Source organism: Maniola hyperantus, chromosome 5 (assembly GCF_902806685.2).
Source record: "Maniola hyperantus chromosome 5, iAphHyp1.2, whole genome shotgun sequence".
Taxonomy (NCBI): Eukaryota; Metazoa; Arthropoda; class Insecta; order Lepidoptera; family Nymphalidae; genus Maniola; species Maniola hyperantus.
In genome coordinates this window covers 2,646,170-2,668,824 of record NC_048540.1, presented here as the reverse complement: position 1 = coordinate 2,668,824, position 22,655 = coordinate 2,646,170, and the positions used below count along the sequence as shown (strand labels likewise).

Here is a 22,655-nt window from a genome sequence, read left to right as displayed (position 1 = left end):
GACTTGGATCAACCAGCGCAATCGATTCATATGCACTGCCACAACAAGATCACACGTTCCCCCACAAATATAAACGTTATGGAACCTATGGAAGGTATATTAAGGTAAAACGAAAAATGAAACCTCTATACTATTAACAAAGTATGTATATTTGAGCCATTAAATGAGCAAAAGCTCTTTGAATATAAAAGTAAAAAATACAATTACTTATATGATAATTGTAATATCATGTGGTACTTATTCAACTATTTCAATATCTTCTAATACTTAAATTAATACTAATCCCTTGAAAAATAAATTTATGTAAAACTAGGGCATTAAAATAAACGGATGAGTAGCAGAGTATCTACAAATAGGTATTAAAAAATCAGGTAAAATCTATGGTAACTACTTATATTTGTATTTTTGTTAAATACACAATAGTTTTTTAGGTGCAAAAAAAATTTTGAGTGGTAAGTATATAACAGGAAAGAAAATTATAAAATTTTAAATACGCGTAGGCAATCTTACGCGATAATATATATTTACTGAAAGTTATTTATAACATAGGTACCTAGTATCTCATGGTATAGCTATGTCAAAGTTAACAATTTAAATATAAATATACTGTTTTTTCTAAATTTTTTTAACTGGGACAATATGGGAAAATCAAGGAAACTATCTTAGGAACCATAAAATCTTTTTGTGAAAACAGTTAGGTACGAGCAACTCCAACTTTGATCGTTCATGAAACAAAGTCGATCAGCATTTTTAAAAAAAATTCAATTATTTATTTTCATGAACAACTCATGCTTGACCAAAAAGTTGACTGTCTGAAATATTTTCACAAAAACAGACCTAATGAATCATAATACAGTTTCCCTATATCTCCTAAGTCCTATAGTTTTGGGTTGTCCCATGCTGTCTCAGTTAAAAAAACCACACTATACTTAGTGTAGAAAAATATTTGACATTTTCGTTATCTCCACAGCCGGTTTTCAATCAGCATTTATTTAAAAATTTCACATAAATTTCTATGTTTCCATATATAAATGACAATTTATAGCTATTTTGTATTCAAATTAACATACTTAAATCTCTATTCATATAATTTTGTAAGAGCCTCCCATAATATTATATTTTTGGACCCTCTACCACACTTTTATCCCAGTAATAATTTTACAGCAGTCAAAAAAGCTATAAAGGAACGTGGTTAGAAGCATTTTGGGGTCAAAAGGGAGTTACGTAAGTATTCTGCTTCTATTCATAGCATAGTTCTACTACTTAGGAAGGTATATTTATTATAGAGTAAAACAACCGGTCAAGTGCGAATCGCACTCGTACACGAAGGGTTCCTTACCATCGTACAAAATTAAGTACTAACTTTTTTATTTACATTTCCCAATAAACTCAAGAAAATACAAGTTCATGAGCTTCCGAGACGGCCAAGCGGCTTGAACGTAGATTTTTCTTGAGCCAAGCATTTTGACCGTTGACAAAGTTTGGTTGATGCTTGAGTCAAGCTTACATGTGTGGTGCGATTTTATTTTTCTGCTTGTCACGACGTTCGGACAGTGTCCGAGGTATGAGATAAGTGCCGTTTGCTGGCTCAAGCTGCTTGGAAGCTGCTTGATACAACCGTCAAGCAGTTTGATCAAGCAAAATCATTTTTTTTCTTTTCTTTTTTAAATAAGAATATTCGCCATGGCCCTTTACTAACACTCCCTTTTCCTCTCCAATTAAGCGTGAAGCTTGTGCTAGGAATAGGTACGACAATAGTGCAACGGCTGGGGTTTGAACCGGCGACCTTTCAAATTTCAGTCCGCACCTTTACCCGTTGAGCTATTGAGGCTATAATAAATTACGTGCTTGACGATCTGGGAAGCCCTTTAGAAGTAAAGTACTAGGGTATCATAGCTACGATGATGTTCGTCAGAGCGGTGCGCGCGTCGCAATACGGGAAGGAGTCGAGCACTTCGCGCGCGCTGTTGATGTGCTCCCGCTGCAACTGCTTCGTTTGTTCGATGCCGTTGCCTTCTACCACAGCCTTATACAGCTGTTGGTAATTAAAAAAAAACATTTTAGCATATTACAATAATTGACGCTGGTTCCGTTGGAACGGGGACGGGCGCTAATGTGGAACGCAGGGACGTTACATGCGTTGGCCCCGTCTCATCATCAGGGAGACAGCATTAAGACCGGGAGCAGCAGAAATAGCTGAAACCGGTAAGCGACGCAAGTAGGTATGGTATGCAAAATTGCAATATCTATTACATGGCGCAGTCGGTAAGATTTGATTGACCCGAATGAAATCTTTCTTTCTTTGAACGCAGTATTTCTTAATATAATTATAGGAACGAAAAAGCAAGTCGCAAATGTTTGAACATTATAAAAAGACTAGGTATTGATTTTCCGGGATAAAAAGTAGCCATATGTTAATCCAGGGTATAATCTATCTCTATTCCAAATTTCATCCAAATTCGTTCAGCCGTTTTTGCGTGATTGAGTAACAAACATCCAAATATCCAAACATTCACACTTTCGCATTTATAATAGATATTAGTATGGATTAGGATAAACTGAAGTGAAACTTCGAGGATGTCAAATGATTGATTCACCTAAGATTTACTTACTACTTAGTAATTATTTTTTACCTCATGATAGTCGACATCTCGTACACTCTTCTTGCCTGCTTCTATGTATGAGTACAGGTCGGGTCTAGCTTCTAAAGTAAAAGCTAGGGGTGCCCCCACAAGCGAAAAACTATCTGGTTCTGGTCCGGTGAACGCTTCCAGATCTAAGAACGCTTGCCATGCTAGCGCTAAGTGACAACCGAAGAGGTAACCCTGGAAAAGATTTAATTGATTAGTTTAAAAAATATCATAAAATAATATTATGTTGAGTAAATGAAATGTGATGATAAGATGTTTACAGTATAACCAACAAGAGTAAGATTAATATTAATGTAAATATTTATTTAATTTAAATAACTTTATTGTTAACAAATTCACAAAGAGTACAGATACAGGATACACTTTAAAATAGTCGTACTTAGTTATTTTTTGGGATCTTTTGTTTCATAAAGTAAAATAAATAAAGTCCTTATTCCTTTTTTCATTGAAATCAACTAATCTATTGTTTGCTATGGCTAAATGGCTAAATAGAAAGATTTTTATTCAAATAAACTTTTATTCTTCTTATCAATTATTGTCCATTTGCTCGTCCTAGGAACGTTAAGGTTGTCTGGAAGAGATCGCTATTTAGCGATAAGACCGCCTTTTTGTATCTAATTTTTAAGATTTCTTTTTGTAAACTGTCATTTGTGTTTTGTTGTGCAATAAAGAATATACATACATACATACATACATATTATTCAAAAAACTTGCCGTTCCTACCGAGAAGAAACAGCAAAAAACTTGGCAGTGACTCTTTTAGGTTAAGGTTTTAAGTTCTACTGTAGTGTTCACCAGAAACTAGCAAGGCGGCACTAACAAATAAGGCCAGATTACAATGAGGTTGGCGCAGTCGGTAGGACCATATCTCCCGATGTACCGATTCTGGACGGATGTTCGTGTTCTATTGATGATATATACGTTTGAAATGCCAGGAACGCAGGGAGTACGAGTAGTTAAGTTGAATTTACCTGTGTTTGAAGAGCAGGCTTGTGTCCAGCGAGCTTCAGAGCTGCGGAACAGCTCTTACCCAGCAAAGCACCAGCAGCTAGCACATGTCTTGCCACCCATTCCCTTCGAGCACAGCCCGCTACGCCTGCCATTGGTAACGGGGAAAGTATGCAATCCCATTCTGGAATGGAAAACAGAAAACATAACTTTTGATTGGCTTTTTCTGGGAAGATTTCTTTGACAAACAAATTATAGACGATTATAAAAGTTTGCTTAGATAGGTTACTTTGCTAAGATAGACTACCTATTTTAAGTTCTAAGTTAACTTAAGTGATCTTAATGTTATGTGAGTTTATTTATTCCACCATAACTTCTAATTGCCGGAATCTCTACGTCATCTCCAGTAACACCGCTTATAATTTTTTTGAAAAAAAATGGCAGAGCAGTCATGTTTTGGCTAAGGCAAGTACTTAGGTATATTTTAATCTACAAGGGTAACCCTACAACCTAAGGAAGTTGTCGTAACTCAATATTCTGATTTCTCTACTGCGATTTCCATTCGTATCGAATATCGTGCGTCAAAGAGCCGTTATAGATGCATTAACATAATGCACTTCAATTAGGTACCTAACGAGTTTACGATTGCTAACATAACATGTGCTCGCAAAAACTAGAAGACGGTTTCTAATTTTTAGGGTTCCGTACCACAAAAGGAAAAAGGAACCCTTATAGGATCCCTTTGTTGTCTGTCCGTCTGCCGTGTCTGTCAAGAGAACCTATAGGACACTTCCTCTTGACCTGAAATCATAAAATTTGGTAGGTCTTATAGCACAAGTAATGGAATAAATCCGACAACCGTGAATTTGTGATTAAGTCAGAAAAAAATGTGTTCATGAACAATACTTAGTACCTACTTATTATAATAATAATAATAAATACACTTTATTTGCACAACCACAAGAAGGATTACATTAAAGAATAAAAAACACAGACAGAAGGAAGATACAAAAGGCTATTAGGAAGGCTAAAAGGATATTATCAATTTTCAAAAGTAAGATAACAATACCAAGTGGGGTATCATATTATTATGAAAAAGATTTACATGTACATTCTTATACAGTATTTATTTATTTTTATGTTTTTGATTTATCTTGCAAAATGACAAAAAAATACGACTGTAGTACGGAACCCTCGGTGCGCGAGTCTGACTCGCACTTGGTCGGTTTTTTGTAGCTAGGTAGATCCAATCTGGACATAGCAGCATCTAAATTATTCTAAAATAATTAAGTACCCATACCTAGAGGGGTAATAAGTTTGAGATTATGTTTGTTAATATCTACCTACCTATTCAATTTTTTTGGTGGCATTACTTGTAACCAATGCTAAAAAATAAAATATCACTGGTCATTAAATTAGGTATTAACGTTAATAATTTAGTTCAGCTGTTAATTTTATTTAAAGAAGATACCTACCTAATATTTCTTCTTTAAAGCAAGTGATATTTAATTAATTAAAATGCACATAACTTGGAAAAGTTAGAGGTGCGTGCCTGGGATCGAACCCGTTTTCCCGATTAGAAGGCGGACGTCCTAACCACTAGGCTATCACAGCTTACAACTTCGCTACGAATAATACACTATTTATTGCAATAAAGTTCCAGTTGATTGTAGGTTATGTACGGTAGACGTTCAAAATATTGAGGGCATCGTAACAGTTTGTTTGAGGTCCGTTGCTTTTTGCGGATACCGGTTTGTTCGCCAGCGAAAGCAGGATCCTTCTAGGTCTTGCTTTACAAATAAATCACATACCTACACTGCCGCCTTATTGTACTGCTAGATTGCGTTCGGATACTTGAGGGTCTTGGACGATCTAACCTAGGTTAGATCGTCCAAGTTGAGGGTACACGACAGGTCGAGAAGGCATTCGAGGTGGGGACGCGGGACGCCCCGCAAACCAGATTGTCACCCCGTCACCCTCATACCCCGATTGCCATCTCGACTTGTCGCGACTCAGTAATCAGTAGGTACAAAAGTCAAAACCATACCATAGATAAAAAGCATATAGTTTAAATGCGAAAGTGTGTCTGTCTATATGTACCTACTAAGTACCTGATACTGAAAAAGTTGACTAAGTATTACGCGACAGGTCGAGATGGCTGTCCGGGAGGGAACGCCCCGCACAACCGCACAGCACCCGCACTAACCCAATGCGAGCGAGCATGGGTGAAGCGCTGATGTTCGGGGCGTCCCACCGCACATACTCTGATTGCTATCTCGACCAGTCGCTAGACTATATAGGTAGTCGGTTGTAATGCATCTTGCATTAGTAGGTACAACCTTGATAAAATTTCTTTACATGAAGAAATTCTTCCGCGTGTACCGAGTACGGAATTTCTGTTGGGATTTTCCCTGAGGGCACCAGACAAGTATATAGCACTCCTTATATGTGCAACGTTTATGGTTTTAAATTATACTTAAATTATCTTCTTAATCTTTCGATAGGTATATTTTATTACACGGAACTAAAATAAAAATATAAATAGCCTTCAATATAGTTAGTAATGTGAGTCATGATAGCCTAGTGGTTAAGACGTCCGCCTCCTATTCGGGAGATCGGTTGCTCGATCCCGGGCACGCACTTCTAAGTTCTAACTAAATATCACTTGCTTTAACGGTGAAGGAAAGCATCGTGAAGAAACCTTCTTGCCTGAGAGTTCTCCATAATGTTTTAAAAGGTGTGTGAAGTCTACCAATCCGTACTTCTACTTGACCAGCGTGGTGGATTATGGTCAAACTCCTCTCTTTCCGAGAGGAGATCCGTGCTCAGTAGTAAGCCGGCGATCATCATGCTGATGACGATAAAGAGGCAGTTATTTCGAAATCAAAGACGATGCTTCAATTTTATTTATTTGTGGGTATAGATTGCATAGATAGATTCACATTTACACCAAGGCCAAGTCTATTCGAAAGCTCCACAATAAAATAACTTGTGTTGCAGCAAACATTTTGTTCGCATATCCAAATTCGCATACTTAATACAACTAAGTATAATGATTATGCCGATAAAAAAAACCGGCCAAGTGCGAGTCAGGCTCGCGCAATGAGGGTTCCGTACTACAGTCGTATTTTTTCGACATTTTGCACGACAATTCAAAAACTATGATGCATAAAAATAAATAAAAATCTGTTTTAGAATGTACAGGTGAAGACCTTTGTTTTGGGATGATACCCCACTTGATATAGTCACTCACTTCGAAAGTTGAAAATACTAATTATTAGTTCATGACCACAATTTAATTTTTTTTGTGATCTAACCCTAAATTCACGGTTTTCAGATTTTTCCCCAAATGTCAGCTATAAGATCTACCTACCTGCCAAATTTCATGATTCTAGGTCATCTGGAAGTACCCTGTAGTTTTCTTGACAGACAGACAACAATGTGATCCTATAAGGGTTCCGTTTTTCCTTTTGAGGTACGGAACCCTAAAAACGTGCAGAGGGAAATATCATTTTGCCGCATTCAGCATAGTATACTTAGACACATACGTATAGTATACTACAACAGATATTTATTAATGCATAATAATTTTCGATTTATCGCACTTGACCGGTATTTATTTATATGTAGATTTATATAGTATAGAATATAGATTTTCAAGTTATTTAGGTATAACAACCTCATAATATATAGTAGTAAACCGACACAGTGACCAGTGGTCGCTAGGAATACTATCTGATGGTATTACGTATTCTCAGCACATGCGACTTGGTTGCACGATCGTCACAGTTCCCTATGAATTACGCCGATACAATAGAGATTCTCGACACAAATAAGGCTATCAGTTTTTTTTAACAAACACTAGTTCACTCTGCTTGAGTCAAGCGTTTTTTTTTTGTTTTCAACCGATGGACTCCACTGTCTCTTATACCTAAGGACTTCCACACACTAAGTTCTAGCGCCGTCGCTTGTCTCCGCTACGGTAATGCTATCTATACAGTATTCCAACTTCATACAAACGGGCGAAACGCGAGTGCAGCCAGTCGCGACTGTGCCGCAGTGACGAACGGACGGTGTTTTGTTTTTTTAATAACCGCGTGATTTTTTTATTAAAAATAAGTTCAAGTACATATTTAATATGACAAGTACATATTTAAACACAAAGTAGGCAAATGTAATTAAAATGCCGGAGGCGGGCAGCCCTATTGCATGTTTACGTACCGCGCTGATGTAGGTATTTATTTCAAAGATACGGCCGAGTTACAATACTGTATAGATCACATTACCGTGTCTCCACCCTGCGACACGTTCCTTCGTTCGTTCCTGTCGTTTACTTATGCCTACATTTTATAAATTCTATGTAGGTACCTACCTTGTTCAAATGCATATATTTATTTAGGTAATGTAGGGTACATCTATTAGGGGTTGTTGCTTAGATCCTGATCAACTGTTTTTATATTTAGACATTTTATAGTTACAACCTGTTTTGTGTGCCATTTCAATAAAATATAAATGTAGGTATGAGCCGTGAAAAGGTAATAAAATGGGCGCACAGAATATTTGTAGGTACCATGCAGCCCTGTGGCATGCCGCCTAAATGAAGCTTGAAAATCTGTTTCGTTTATAAGATGTGGCGTCGAAAGCGTGAATAACTTATAAGGGTCGAAGTTGCTATGTTAACACTTGATGTGAGCACGTTTCGCAAGCAAATAGGATCAGAGCTAACCTATTTGTTCATCAATGCAAACATGCGTAGGTATTACCGAGACTGTCGTATGAATAAGTAAGTAACGTTTGGATAATCTGTTAGACACTGTATGAATTTAGAAGATGTTTTTACTCATAAAAGTTAGTTCGATAGATTTTAGATGAGCAACCCACCACCTCGCAACCTCGCGGTTATATTATGGGCCGAAGCGCGGGAGGGTAACCGTTCGGTATTTGCTCGGTTGGCTCTTTCCTGGGACACCTTCTTGACTTCCTACAAATTCTTACTATCTAATCCTTGTCTTTCTTTTCGAGTCTTTCACCCCTTTCTGGGGCAGACGTACTGAGACGTAATGAGCTGACGACATCAGTTAATATAAACACAAGTAATACCTGAAGCTGGTTCCCTCTGGTCGTGCGGCAGGGGTCGGGAAGGTAGAGGGTTGTTCTACTCGTCTCTGTCTCCGAGGAACTCTGCTTCAGCTCGATCTCGCACTGCTGACGACATCAGTTAATATAAACACAAGTAATACCTGAAGCTGGTTCCCTCTGGTCGTGCGGCAGGGGTCGGGAAGGTAGAGGGTTGTTCTGCTCGTCTCTGTCTCCGAGGAACTCTGCTTCAGCTAGGTCTCGCACTGCTGACGACATCAGCTCGACTAGCTCCTGGTTCCTGGGAAAATAAACCTTTTATAAAAAAAAATTAGAATTGCGGGTGTGCGGGGGATACCCCGCGCACATCACTCGCGCTCGCCCGCACCGGCTTAGCGCGTGGGCTGTGCGGATGTGGGGATGTGGGGGGATTTTTCATATAAACAATAAAACATAATCTATAGGTAGGTACCTAGGGGCTGTGCGGGTTGTGCCCCCCCCCCCCCCGATTGCCATCTCAACCTGTCGCGTACTATACTTAGTTATGCGTTATGCCTGTAAATTATAATGACGTTCTTATGCAAAAGACAATGGATTTAACACAGAAACCTGTTTAATGAGTATCAGAGAATCTCATAAGGTTAATCGCTTATAATTATCTATTGTTAGACATTTCATTTGCGATTATATCTTTCGCTGTCATTACAAGTTACTTTTAATTAAGCTTAACTGACCTCACCTACTTAATTTAAATGATGAGTTAATGGATCCTTAGCTATAGTCCGCACCGCACCGCACCGCACCGCACCGCACCGCACCGCACCGCACACCCGCACAGGCCCCGCGCTAGCCCGGTGAGGGCGAGCGTGGGTGATGTGCGGGTGTGAGGGGTACTATGGCCAAAACCCTTCTCACTCCGAGGGTGAGATCTATAGTGCGCACTCTGACTTTGCTTAGACTTAAGACAGAGTTCAAACGAGACAGAGACATCTCTTACATAAGTCTGTCTCGTTTTAAATCAATCTTAAGTCTGAGCAAAGTCAAAGTGCACTCTATAGATTTCAGTCTGAGAGGTGATCCTTGCTCTGTAGTGAGCTGGCAATGGGTTGATCATGGTGATGACAGATGATGTGATGTCAACCAGCGAGTTAGTAGTTTCTTCCTTGTCTTGTTTTTGTTTGTTTGAAAAATGTCTTTATTAATAATTAACAAAAATATATACATAGTTTACGTCCTATTAACCTAGGATAAACACATAAAATATAATTAAACATAGTTTGGCAGGCTAAGACGCCCCTTTCAAACTTACCATCTTCATATTTTAACGTTCTATTTACACCATAAATACACCAACAATAGGATAAAAATTTAGTTATGCTAACCTTAGTACATCGGTTATCACTTGTAAACATATTTTTTACATTTAAAGCACTATTTCTAATATTCTATCATAAGTACAAAATTTAGGTAAGTAGTTAATTTAACTAATCACTAATCTTATATATTTTTTTTTTTTAATTTAACGCTAGTTGAGGGTAAGGCGCGGAACTATAGACTCGCCGCGCGATTACCCGTCACACGTTCACTCAAAGATCACATTCTTCCTTGTCTAAAACAACCCAAACTTAACAGTTTTTTAACGTCGTTGTTATGTAACGGACACACATAATCGAAGCGAAAAACGAATACAAATTTCTTTTGTATCGATAATCGAATTGGTTGCGATTCGAAGGTCACTTAACCGATCTGTCGTCGAGAAAATAAATAATGGATTTACTTAGAATAGATAATCATCTGTTAAAGCTGTTGGGGCTCATTGATTTTATTCAATTTATATCGTTAGTGTGACTGTGGCCTAGTTACGAAAGCGCATACTAATCGTTGACTTTAATAGGAAGTTGTTCAAAACCTAAGCTACTCAACATACCTACATATAGTGACCGGCTAAGAATAAAGCAAAAGACGGCGTAGTGGAGGAAAGAAGGCTGATCAACCAACCACGTGCTCCCGCGCGGTAGAAATCCCCTCGCACCAAAGAGATTTCTTTTTAAGGTTCCGTATCTCCACAGGAAAAAATACCAAATAAGACTTCGCTGTGGCAATTTAATTAAAATCTATTAAGATAGGTAGGAAGAGGTACCTACTTCCCATAGATCTAGATTCTAGAATCATGTTTTATTGGCAGATAAAATGTCTTATAGCACAAGTAAAGGCAAAATAGAAAACTGTGAATTTGTGATTAGGTACATTACAAAAATAAATAATTAAAAATTTATATTAATTCTTGTACGATGGTACGGAACCCTTTGTGTATCTATAAGTCCAACTGGCACTTGACTGGTTTTTATTAGCAGGTAAACAAAGTACAAACTAACAAAAAGTAGAACCGAATGGAGTTAAAATTAGCTCAAATATAAAACTCGTTATTGAAAATTAGCATGTAGTATATGGACCGGAACTATTAAGAGATTCTTTCGGCTAAAGTAAATTTAACACATACATGTATCAAACGGGCGCGGAGTCGAAAGTTTAACCCGATTTAGCCGACCGGTCGTAACGTGTACAAATTTACTTGATGACGACTTTATACGTGAGGTGAAAATGGGAACAATCAAATGACGGTCAAATGCGAATCATTATGACGTGTTTTCATACAAAATTCTAGTCTAAGTAGTCTTTCTATTATTTATTATTATTATTTATTCATTTATTATTTAATTAGAACGGCCATCTAATATCATTGGGCCATAAAGCCCAATTACACTAATTAAACTACGAGTACTAACTAACATAAATATACTTACTTACAAAAAATTGTTGAAATTATAAATTTTAAAAAGCAAAATTATAAATTTTCATAAAAGTGCTAGATGAGGTCAGCAAATATGTCACAGCGAGGGGACTCCTTCAGCAGCGCGTTGAGCGCAGCCAAAGTGCGCGGTATTATGGGTGACGAGCGCGCTGCCGTGCAACTAAACGGACTTACGAAAAATTTGGAGCGGTGGCGGAGGTAGCTGTAATTAGAGGGTGCATTAAAAACGCAGCAGAGCTTGTTGTGCCGTTCAGAGCAGTCGATCACACCCTAAAAATCTTGCAAATTGTACCAATTTGGTCGCAGTCTCTTGAATCTATGACGAACATTTTCTACTACCTACTTCAGATGCCAGTGTGTTTTGGATAGACGTCCTAACTTTATAACGGTGCTTATACAGACAGCTGTCAATCATTTAGAGTTTTTAGGGTTCCGTACCTCAAAAGGAAAAACGGAACCCTTATAGGATCCCTTTGTTGTCTGTCTGTCTGTCTGACGGTCCAGCAATGGACGTCAATCGGGTGATAGTGATTATGAAGTAGTAATAGTAATATGTATGTCAAATGGCAATCTAAGCTTTAAGAATATCTTAGACCAAAACATACAAAGATTAGGCCTAAAGGCCATTAACAGTAAAGATCACAGAATGATCCGTCCAGTAGTTTGACTGCGTCTGGCGTTGATAGATCAGTCAGTCAGTCAATCGCCTTGTCCTTTTGTGCAAAGTCATGCTATCAAAGAGAGCGGTCCGTTATAAAGCAAGATTTAATTACTACACGCCGAAATTTGAGGCCAAAAGTCTGGAGAAAGCACTGTTTTGCTTCACGTGTTGTTTTGTATAAAATTCAGTAGACGACGAGTGTTTAAAATTAAATAAAACCGGCTAAGTGCGAGTCAGGCTCGCGCAACGAGAGTTCCGTACTACAGTCGTATTTTTTCGACATATTGCACGATAATTCAAAAACTATGATGCATAAAAATAAATAAAAATCCTAATTATGTGCCTAATTGCGGTGAAATTTGAGTCACTTTATGGGCAAGTGTGTTGAAAATGTATTTTCATGAAATCGAGCATGACGCTAAATTAATATTATGTTAAATATACTTATGAAACTCGCGTGACTGAAAGTATAAGTGAAAAATGATGACGTGTTAATTTATTTATTAACGAAGCATGTTAGCTTGCATGTGCATAAGTTTAGTACTAAGGCATTTACGGACATCGAGTGAGAGTAAATGCATAATAATTAACTGTCATATGTTCAGGGTTCCGTACCTCAAAAGGAAAAAGGAACCCTTATAGGATCACTTCGTTGTCTGTCTGTCTGTCGTGCCTGTCAAGATACTTATAGGTTACCTACTTCCTGTTGACCTAGAATCATGAAATTTGGCAGGTAGGTAGGTCTTATAGCACACGTAAGGGGAAAAATCCGAAAACCGTGAATTTGTGGTTATATCACGAAAAAAAAATATGACTAGTACGGAGCCCTCGATGCGCGAGTCTGACTCGCACTTGGCCGGTTTTTATAAAAAATGTTACAATAAAACTAATAGTACTCAAGCTAGTTTATTAAATGTCATATAGACATGCATTTCCGAGGTAACCACATCACTGATTTCCGCACTGAACAGTCAGACTACTATTCTGGTAACTCTTTTATTAGCCAAAAACTGTGGTAGACTGATGAACCTCACACGTAGAGCCTATATATTATGAGGGAACGTCATATAGGCTACAGTATGAGGTTCTTTTTTTAAAATTTTAGAATTTTTGTTATTAAATATTAAGTAGGTAATAAAAGAAAAGTATATAATATATTTACATGTAGACAAAACTTGACACTTAAAATGGTTCTTAAATACCATATTTTCCTCTTTCATCCGCGTAAGTTTCCGTTTTTTTTTAAATCACGTGGGAACTCTTTGATTTTCCGGGATACAAAGTAGCCTGTGTCCTTTCCCGGGATGTGAGCTATCTCTGTACCGAATTTCGTCAGATGGGCCGTGAAAAGCTAGCAGACAGACAGACAGACGGACAGACAGACACACTTTCGAATTTATAATATTAGTATGGATATGGATAGTATGGTTTGAATTCAACGAGATATACCTAAAGTAGGTAATAGGTATAATCATAGATGTTTGTTTGGAACTTTGAATGTATCATATACAGTACGGACTACGGTATGAGATGATAAGGTAAACTTGGTCATAAAGTGAGTGAACCCGTACTGCCCGAGGCTCGCAGTTCCTTGTACAAGACAATGTGCTTCATCATTCTGACATGACGTTTAATGCGCGTCTGACTCAAGGCTGCACGAGGACTGTACAACTCAACATTTAATCAGTACCCTTATTATCAGTACCCTTATTATCAATACCCTTATTATCAGTACCCTTATTATCAATACCCTTATTATCAGTACCCTTATTATCAATACCCTTATTATCAGTACCCTTATTATTATAAATGCAAAACTGTGTTTGTTTGTTGATTCGTTGGTTTATTGGTTTGTTGGTTTGTCCTTCAATCACGTCGCAACGGAGCAACCGATTGACGTGATTTTTTGCATGGGTATAGTCAAAGACCTGCAGAGTGACATAGGCTACTTTTTATCCCGGGAAATGAAAGAGTTCCCAAGGGATTTTTAAAAACCTAAAGCCACGCGTACGAAGTCGCGAGCATCAGCTAGTAGACCTATAGGTTTTAATTCAACGAGATATATAAAGTAGGTATAATCATAGATGTTTGCTTGGTACTTTGGATGTACAGTACGGTAGGTACCTACGGTATGAGATGATAAGGTAAACTTGGTCATAAAGTGAGTGAACCGTACTGCCCGAGGCTCGCAGTTCCTTGTACAAGACAATGTGCTTCATCATTCTGACATGACGTTTATGTATGCGCGTCCGACTCAAGGCTGCTCGAGGACTGTACAACTCAATACTTAATCAGTATCCTTATTATCAGTACCCTTATTATCAATACCCTTATTATCAGTACCCTTATTATCAATACCCTTATTATCAGTACCCTTATTATCAATACCCTTATTATCAATACCCTTATTATCAGTACCCTTATTATCAATACCCTTATTATCAGTACCCTTATTATCAATACCCTTATTATCAGTACCCTTATTATTATAAATGCAAAACTGTGTTTGTTTGTTGATTCGTTGGTTTATTGGTTTGTTGGTTTGTCCTTCAATCACGTCGCAACGGAGCAACCGATTGACGTGATTTTTTGCATGGGTATAGTCAAAGACCTGGAGAGTGACATAGGCTACTTTTTATCCCGGGAAATCAAAGAGTTCCCAAGGGATTTTTAAAAACCTAAAGCCACGCGTACGAAGTCGCGGGCATCAGCTAGTAGACCTATAGGTTTTAAATCAACGAGATATAAAGTAGGTATAATCATAGATGTTTGCTTGGAACTTTGGATGTATCATATACAGTACGGACTACGGTAGGTATTAGCTACGGTATGAGATGATATTAAGGTGAACTCGATCATAAAGTGAGTGAGCCGTAAAGACAATGTGCTTTATCATTTATTTTATTTCTGACATGACGTTTATGTATGCGCGTCCGACTCAAGGCTGCTCGAGGACTGCACAACTCAATGAGACTATCACGGAGAATCTAGTACTGAGAAATGATAGAACCAGGGATTTTCAAAAACCGAAACTCACGTGGACGAAGTCGCGGGCATCACCTACTTAGTTATTATTATAAGTCTGCCTAGATTCCATACTAATATTATAAATGCGAAAGTGTGTCTGTCTGTCTGTCTGCTAGCTTTTCACGGGCCAGCCGTTCAACCGATTTTGACGACATTTGGTACAGAGATAGCTTGCATCCCGGGGAAGGACATAGGCTACTTTTTATCCCGGAAAATCAAAGAGTTCCCACGGGATTTTAAAAACCTAAATCCACGCGGACGAAGTCGCGGGCATCATCTAGTTATTATTATAAGTTTCTCAAGGTTGTTCCACCGGATGACGGTTTCCTTTTGCTAGATATAAGATAACTTTACTCACAAAACTTAGGAATTTGGTGACAAAACCATAAGTACTAAAGTACTAACTAGTAACCTTTATTGATAAGGCTTTGATGTAAGACAGACAAGCTATTTAATATTTCTGCAATAAACATTTAAAAATGAGGAAAGTATGGACACAAAATTAACAGAAACACTTGCTTATCCACAATTGTTTAATTTTCCGGGATAAAAAGTAGCCTATGTCCTTCCTCGGGATGTAAGCTATCTCTGTACCAAATTTCGTCAAAATCGGTTGAACGGTTGAGCCGTGAAAATCTAGCACACAGACACACAGACAGACAGACACACTTTCACATTTATAATATTAGTATGGATAGCTTGTACTCGCATCAGTCAAACAAGTTCTAATTAACCAAAGAGTACTTACATCTTCTAAATATATAAAAGGAAAAGGTGACTGACTGACTGATTTATTAACGCACAGCTCAAACTACTGGACGGATCGGGCTGAAATTTGGCACGCTGCTATTATGACAATTATGACGTAGGCATCCGCTAAGAAAGGATTTTTAAAAATTCACTCCTGAGGGGGTAAAACAGGGGATTGAAATTGGTGTAGCCCACGCGGACGAAGTCGCAAGCATAAGCTAGTTATAAGATAATAACGTTTGTATACGCCCTAAGGTAAACATGTTATTATATTATAGGTACCTAAACGAACTTTTCCTTATAAAAGACAATACAATGGTCCCCTTATTCTCGCAGGCACATTTCATCCACTTACGGTCAGGACACTCGCATATTGATTAAAGTACTCACCTACCTAAAATAATTTTTGAAGCATACATACATATTGAATAATATTAGGTACTACGGTATATGTCCCTATCTTTATTTAAGTAAATAGTGCAAAAATAAATAAAACAAATCAACAATGAATCAAATTGCATCCTCATAAATAATAGACAGAATCACGCTGGTTTCCTCTCAAAATGCCATTCATAGTTCAAAAGCAATTCATTAATGGTGTCAACTGGGAATTGAACACGGGAGCTTTTATAGGTGACTAGCTGATGCCCGCGACTTCGTACGCGTGGATTTAGGTTTTTAAAAATCCCGTGGGAACTCATCAATTTTCCGGCATGAAAAGTAGCCTATGTCCTTCCCCGGGATATAAGCTAACTCTGTACCAACTTTCATCAAAATCGGTTGAACGGTTGAGCCGTGAAAAGCTAGCAGACAGACAGACAGACAGACACACTTTCGCATTTATAATATTAGTATGGATTTAGTTCACACCGTTGTTTATTTAGGTATCATCATCATCATGATCAACCCATCGCCGGCTCACTACAGAGAACGAGTCTCCTCTCAGAGTGACAAGGGTTATTTCAGTCATAGTCCACGCTGGCCAAGCGCGGATTGGCAGACTTCACACATCCTTGAGAACATTATGAAGAACTCTCTGACATGAAATTGCCTGTTGTTTACTTACAAGTTACAACACATACTATAACTGCGAAAAATTAGAGGATCGAGTCCCCGACCGATTAGGAGGTGGACGTCCTACCCACTAGGCTATCACAGCTTCTGATAAAATTCATATATTCGTAAATACCTAGCCCACTTTTAGAAAAAAAGTAAAAAGAAAGTGAACATCACACAACATTAAAGTTATCTAAGCGAATCGAGCACAAATAATTTGATTATCATTTTGTACCAATTGGCATTTGAAAGGTAAGAAATAAAATACGTTTATGTATATCTCACACCCGGCTTTACTCACGTGTTTAGTCGACGTTAGCCCGACTAGTTACGAACCCATCCGGGCTAACGTCGACTAAACACGTGAGTAAAGCCGGGTAAGAGATATGTATAATGGAAATCACTCACAATAGTTTAAACGCTAAAAATACGTTTATTTTCAAAACTGTGCCACACATCACAACTAAGAGCTGGTTATTCCGGCGCTTCTTCCACCTGAGCATTAAGCCCAACGCGTTTCGAGCAAAAGAAGCGCCGGCACAAACTGTCATGTAAGTAAATATACAAAGGCATATTTTAAAAGTTCTACCAAAACCGCAACAGCCCTAAAGGACGGTTTATTGCCTCTTCACTTTCCACTAACCTCAAAACAATTGAGTTCCGTTATTTGGTGTTTTGCTCATGATCATGATAGTAGGTGCCTTCCTATTAAAATCACCTAAGTCTGTGAAAGAAAAACTTCGGTTTTTGTTTTAATTTACAGACTAGCGCTTGGCTGCAATCAGATCTGCTGGCAAGTGATGATGCAGGCCTAAATGGAGCGTTCAAAGTCCAAAGTTCATGATTTTGTCTTGCAATCTCTGAATACAATCTTGAACTTGTTACCGAGCAAAACTGCCTAAAACTGTGCTAAAATTTGAGTCCAAAGTTCATGATTTTGTTCAAAATGTGTGTTCAAAATGGTACAATCACGTTTCAGCTTTTATTCGGTTTTTTGGTCCTCCAGTAAAATTTTATTTCATGCAATTATATAGGTATATATAGTACGGTACAGGTTGAAGTTGCAATCGGGGAGGGAACGGTCCGCACACCCGCACAGCCCCTGCGCTGACGTGCAGGTGTGTGTGGCGCCCCCCCCCCGACTTAGACCCCGATTGCCATCTCAACCTGTCACGGACTATACTTACACCGTTTTGTTCGCCCGCTACTCAATAATTACGAACTGCAAGAAGTCTATGGGAAGAGCGCTTATAAATATTTAAAGAGCATGCGATACGTACTACGATGCTAATTAGAAGAGTACGCGGATGTTACCCACTCGTATAGGTGTACTGTATATATACTCAGTATAGAAAATCTAGTTATGCAGATAACTTTCACTTGCACTGTTGTGTCGGTAATACGAAACAGGTGGCAAATTGCTTGCGTGGGTGACGTGTTGATGATAGGTTAACCGGGTTAATAGGTCACTGGTCATTTGTCATACGATGACCGCAAAGTCACGGTTAAGTTTATTATTATTTGAATTAACCTTTTGAATTGTCCAAAAAAAGTGTCATTTCTATAATACTTTTTCTAGTTTGTGTAAAACTCATTTCTGTAATATGTATTCCAATTTGTGTAAGAAATAATATTAATGTTTCCGTAATCTTACCTCTAAGGTTAGGAGTTATACAAGGTTAATACAAGAATTAGATAGTCACAGCTCAGTATAGCAATCTTATTTTCGAACAGCATATCATCTGATTCAGTACACACGACTTGACGTGCGTTCATGTTGACCCTGGCCTTCATGCACCACATGGATGTCCGTATAAAAACTATTTGAATATTTGCAAGAATTAATTTTGGGTACCTACTCTCTTGGGTACCTAGCTCTTTCTACTCTAAGTTAGAGTACTTAGTCAGAGTTTAGAGTTAGACAGAACTCCGGGCAACACGTGATTTCTTAGTTTGTGTAAGAGTCATTTTTGTATTCTAGTTTGTGTAAGAATTATTTCTGTAAAATGTATTTATTTTGTGTAAAATCTGTTTCTGTAAACTCACCTAAGATTAGCGAGTTCCGTACACGAATTGGCCAGTAGATAGTCCCCGCTGAGTAGGGCGATCTTGTTTCCGAACAGCATATCATCTGATTCAGTACACACGACTTGACGTGCGTTCATGTTGACCAGGCCTTTATGTACCAGATGCGAAGTTCGGATCATCTCTGTTACTTCTGCTAGGGCACGTTGACTGTGGGAAAGAGTTAGAGATTGTGCAATAAACGAATTCAAGTCTACCGTCATGTCAACCATTGTGAGGAAACCTGCATCCCTGAGATTTCTCCATAATGTTCTCAAAGGTGTGTGAAGTCTACCAAACCGCACTTGCCCAGCGTAGTAGACTATGGTCAAACCCTCCTCTTACTAAGAGAACTTAGTAATCATGTGAACAAAGCTCGCTTTTTTTGCACTATGATTGCAGGTAAGAGAGAGCTCTGGGTCGACGATAGGGCTGCTGGCCCCCTCAGAGCATGGACTTGCTCAGTTTATTCGGGTATCTTTCTTAGTAAGGTTGATTTACTTTGAAGCTAACGTTATAACAGCTGAGGAGGATGATGTAAGGTGGCGCTAGTGCTATACTATTGAACAGTGGACATCTGATAAAAAAAAAACTTTTTGATATGACAAAATCTACACAATCAAGATATTTTTTATTCAATTAAACTTTTACAAGTAAGTGCTTTTGAATCGTCAAATGCATCTGCCACTGGTACGGAATGCCTTTTCTACCTAAAAGAACCTTACCTAAAAAGAAATTTACCTGTGTAGAACTCCAGCTGCTTTGTCCTGCTCCATGTCCGGTATCTCAGGGCTGTGTCCAGCGGCCTTGGACACCAGCAACACGATGAGACCCCAAGCTTGCATGTTGTTCTTGCCATTGTAGATGAGATTCCTGTACAAATGATAGCTTCATAGAATGGTTTGGGTATTTGGCACAGTACCGTGCGTGAGCTGCGCTAGAGTGAGTGAACCTACAGCCAGCCGCTAGTATGAAGCTTCCCCTCTGGTCTATATATTATCTACTCGTCTGACCAGCCCCCCGATTGTGTACGAATAACCATTTCATCGCTATCGCAATCGTCAAGAAATTCTGCCCTTTGATTGGTTGATTCGCTGTTTACATTTTTTCACAGCCAATCAAAGGGCAGAATTTCTTGACGATTGCGATAGCCATGAAATGGTTATTCTTACACAATTGGGAGGCTGGGTGCCTAAATTTCATCACCACCTTTCTCTGATTCTATAATAGAAGTGAATATGGATTAGGTACTTCTTTCCTAAATTTGATTACTTATCAAACTTAACCTAGGTACCTATACCAAGCCCGCGCGGGACCTCTTACTTGCCAATTAGGTTTTGCTAAAATTAGCCATTTTGCTCATTCATTAGGTGACTAGTTACTAATTAGGTACCGAAGCTACACTATCTTCATTACCATTCAGTTCAATGATTTATGATGCAAACTGGAAAATAATTACGAAGATTACGCGAAGAAATACTTAGTATCGTCACTGCACGCAATACCTAACTGAATGCATAGTAGCACAGTTTATAGTAGGTAGGGGCTGGTGTCCATTAGTTCACTTGTAGGTAGTTAGGCAGGTACCTACTTTAGTAGACCTAAGTAGACGGTTAAGTAATACTTACCAGGCAGTGGCGTGCAGGTCATAGAGGCATAAATGCACTGCTTACCCCAGTTGCAATAGCTCAATGCATATTTTTCATTATGACCTGCCATTAAACAGGTTCCTACATAACTAATGCCTACCCTGGCTTCAAACCCTGTGCACGCCACTGTTACCAGGTACAGTATGCGGCAGAAAGTAACGTAGGTACATCGACCTTTAGAAGGAGATAGCGGATTTGTCACTAGCGTACTGTCTCTGTCGTTGAGACCGACAAAACGTCAAATAGATATATGTATGATGTGACGCTATAAGTACCTAAATTGAGGTGACACAGAGATAAGGTACTTAGACCTACTGTAAATTCCAAAGTTCGCGATTTTTGTATTAGTAAATGTGGTACCTCGGTACCTGCTTAATTAACGAATTAGGCTGTGTATTTTACTATAGAATTACTTAGTATTTTCCGTTTAAAAAACGATGTGATATTTCGACAATAAGGATAGTAAGTACTAAGTAGGTACCTAATTACCGACCTAATATGAGTAATCTGATTAGAATGATCCTAAGCGTCTCATCTGCGTAAAATTTTGCGCTTGCTTCGCTCGCACTTTATCGATTTGAGTGTAATATGCGTAAGTAAAGTATAAGTAGATAGTTAGGTACTTACTTATTTAAATACCTACCTACTCGTAGCTACCTGTAAAGGGCAAATAAATAAAATAGGTTGACTTATGATCTCAGGACTTATGGATAAAATCTATAAACCTACCTACGTTATTTTAAGTAAATTAGTTAACTTTTGTAGGTACCTACTTAGTATACTTAGTTTCTCTTTGAAAAGCTTTACTCACTTGGCGGTTTTCAACAACGGATGATTGCTGCCGACCAATTTCCTCAAATGGAGCGCGACGTTCGCGATTTCGTCGCTCAAGACCCATCGAAGGCTCAAGAACGAAGTCGGGTATCCAACTATCTTCTCTGCCTCGCTCACGGCCCTGTTCCAATCAGGCTTCGTGTTCTGTTGTGCAACTGCCCGGAGATTCGCGCTCGTACTCAATTCACGTGAAGATCCTATATATTTCGCAACCAACGCACTCGATGAACTAATTTTACTAACTTTCACCAAATCGTAACGCACTACACTCCGTAAACAACTGAAACTCATTTTCGAGCACAAAAAGAAACCGCCAAAATCACAAAATTTATACAATTCGTGTAATTTTTATCAAAAACTTTTAAATAATTAATTTTGGAACGCACAGTCAACGGCCATACCAAAGTATTAATGTACGAATTGCCAAAGAGTTTAGTTTGAGATATCCTATTACAAAACTCGTAAGTTTACGCAACGTTTACGTAAATTGATATTTCGTAAATTGTTTTGTGTACGCGCCACATTACAAGCGTTCAACTCTTTGCCGCTAAAAAATGTAACTGATTTACGATTGGTCAAATAACTTTGAATGGGATTAAGTATTGAATGAAATGGTAACTGAATGAAAGGGCAGAGCGTAGTGCTACCAGACTCGTAACTTTTGCCAGTTTTGTAGCATACTGAATATATGTTTTTTACACTTGAAGAACATAATTATTATTACAAAAGATTTAAATAGTACAATGCATTTCAATCGCCAAGGTAGTACAATGCATACTTATAAAACTAATACCACTAGCAACAAAAAAATTCACATTGGGTACTTAATTAAATTTCATCATCATCTCAACCCATCACCAGCCCATTACTGAATCTCTAAAAATGAGAATGGTTTCGGCCGTAGTCCAGGACACTGGCCAAGTGGCAGACTTCATACACCTACCTAACTATATCATAGAGAACTCTCCGACATGCAGGTTTCCTCACGATGTTTGGATGTACGAACATGTGGAAATGAAAAAAAGCATCTCAATTACTTTATTTCTCCTCTACTTTGAAATGTTTTTGTGCAATATTTTGATTGCTGCTCAGTAAAAACTAACCTCAAAATAAATTAACTTCTCCAG

The 22,655-nt window shown here is 38.2% G+C and overlaps 1 protein-coding gene across 1 annotated transcript; it reads right to left on the bottom strand.

The window, feature by feature from the left end:
* Nucleotides 1–377: 377 nt before the first annotated feature.
* Nucleotides 378–22,089, bottom strand: Pdss2 (Decaprenyl diphosphate synthase subunit 2). Its single transcript, XM_034968756.2, has 7 exons — nucleotides 21,506–22,089; nucleotides 19,787–19,918; nucleotides 19,028–19,216; nucleotides 8,840–8,976; nucleotides 3,623–3,783; nucleotides 2,634–2,825; nucleotides 378–2,035 (listed from the first exon to the last, which is right to left on the bottom strand). The coding sequence occupies exons 1-7, from the start codon at nucleotides 21,817–21,819 to the stop codon at nucleotides 1,883–1,885; spliced, it is 1,278 nt and encodes a 425-aa protein (XP_034824647.1). The 5' UTR covers nucleotides 21,820–22,089; the 3' UTR covers nucleotides 378–1,882.
* Between the last annotated feature and the right edge of the window lie 566 nt (nucleotides 22,090–22,655).

Coding starts and splice junctions, on each gene's coding strand:
- Pdss2 (XM_034968756.2), bottom strand. CDS start 21,819: ATGAGTTTCAGTTGTTTACGGAGTGTAGTGCGTTACGATTTGGTGAAA. Junction 3,784..8,839: donor CCAGAGGGAACCAGCTTCAG/GTATTACTTGTG, acceptor TTTCCATTCCAG/AATGGGATTGCATACTTTCC. Junction 2,036..2,633: donor GAGATGTCGACTATCATGAG/GTAAAAAATAAT, acceptor AATTACCAACAG/CTGTATAAGGCTGTGGTAGA.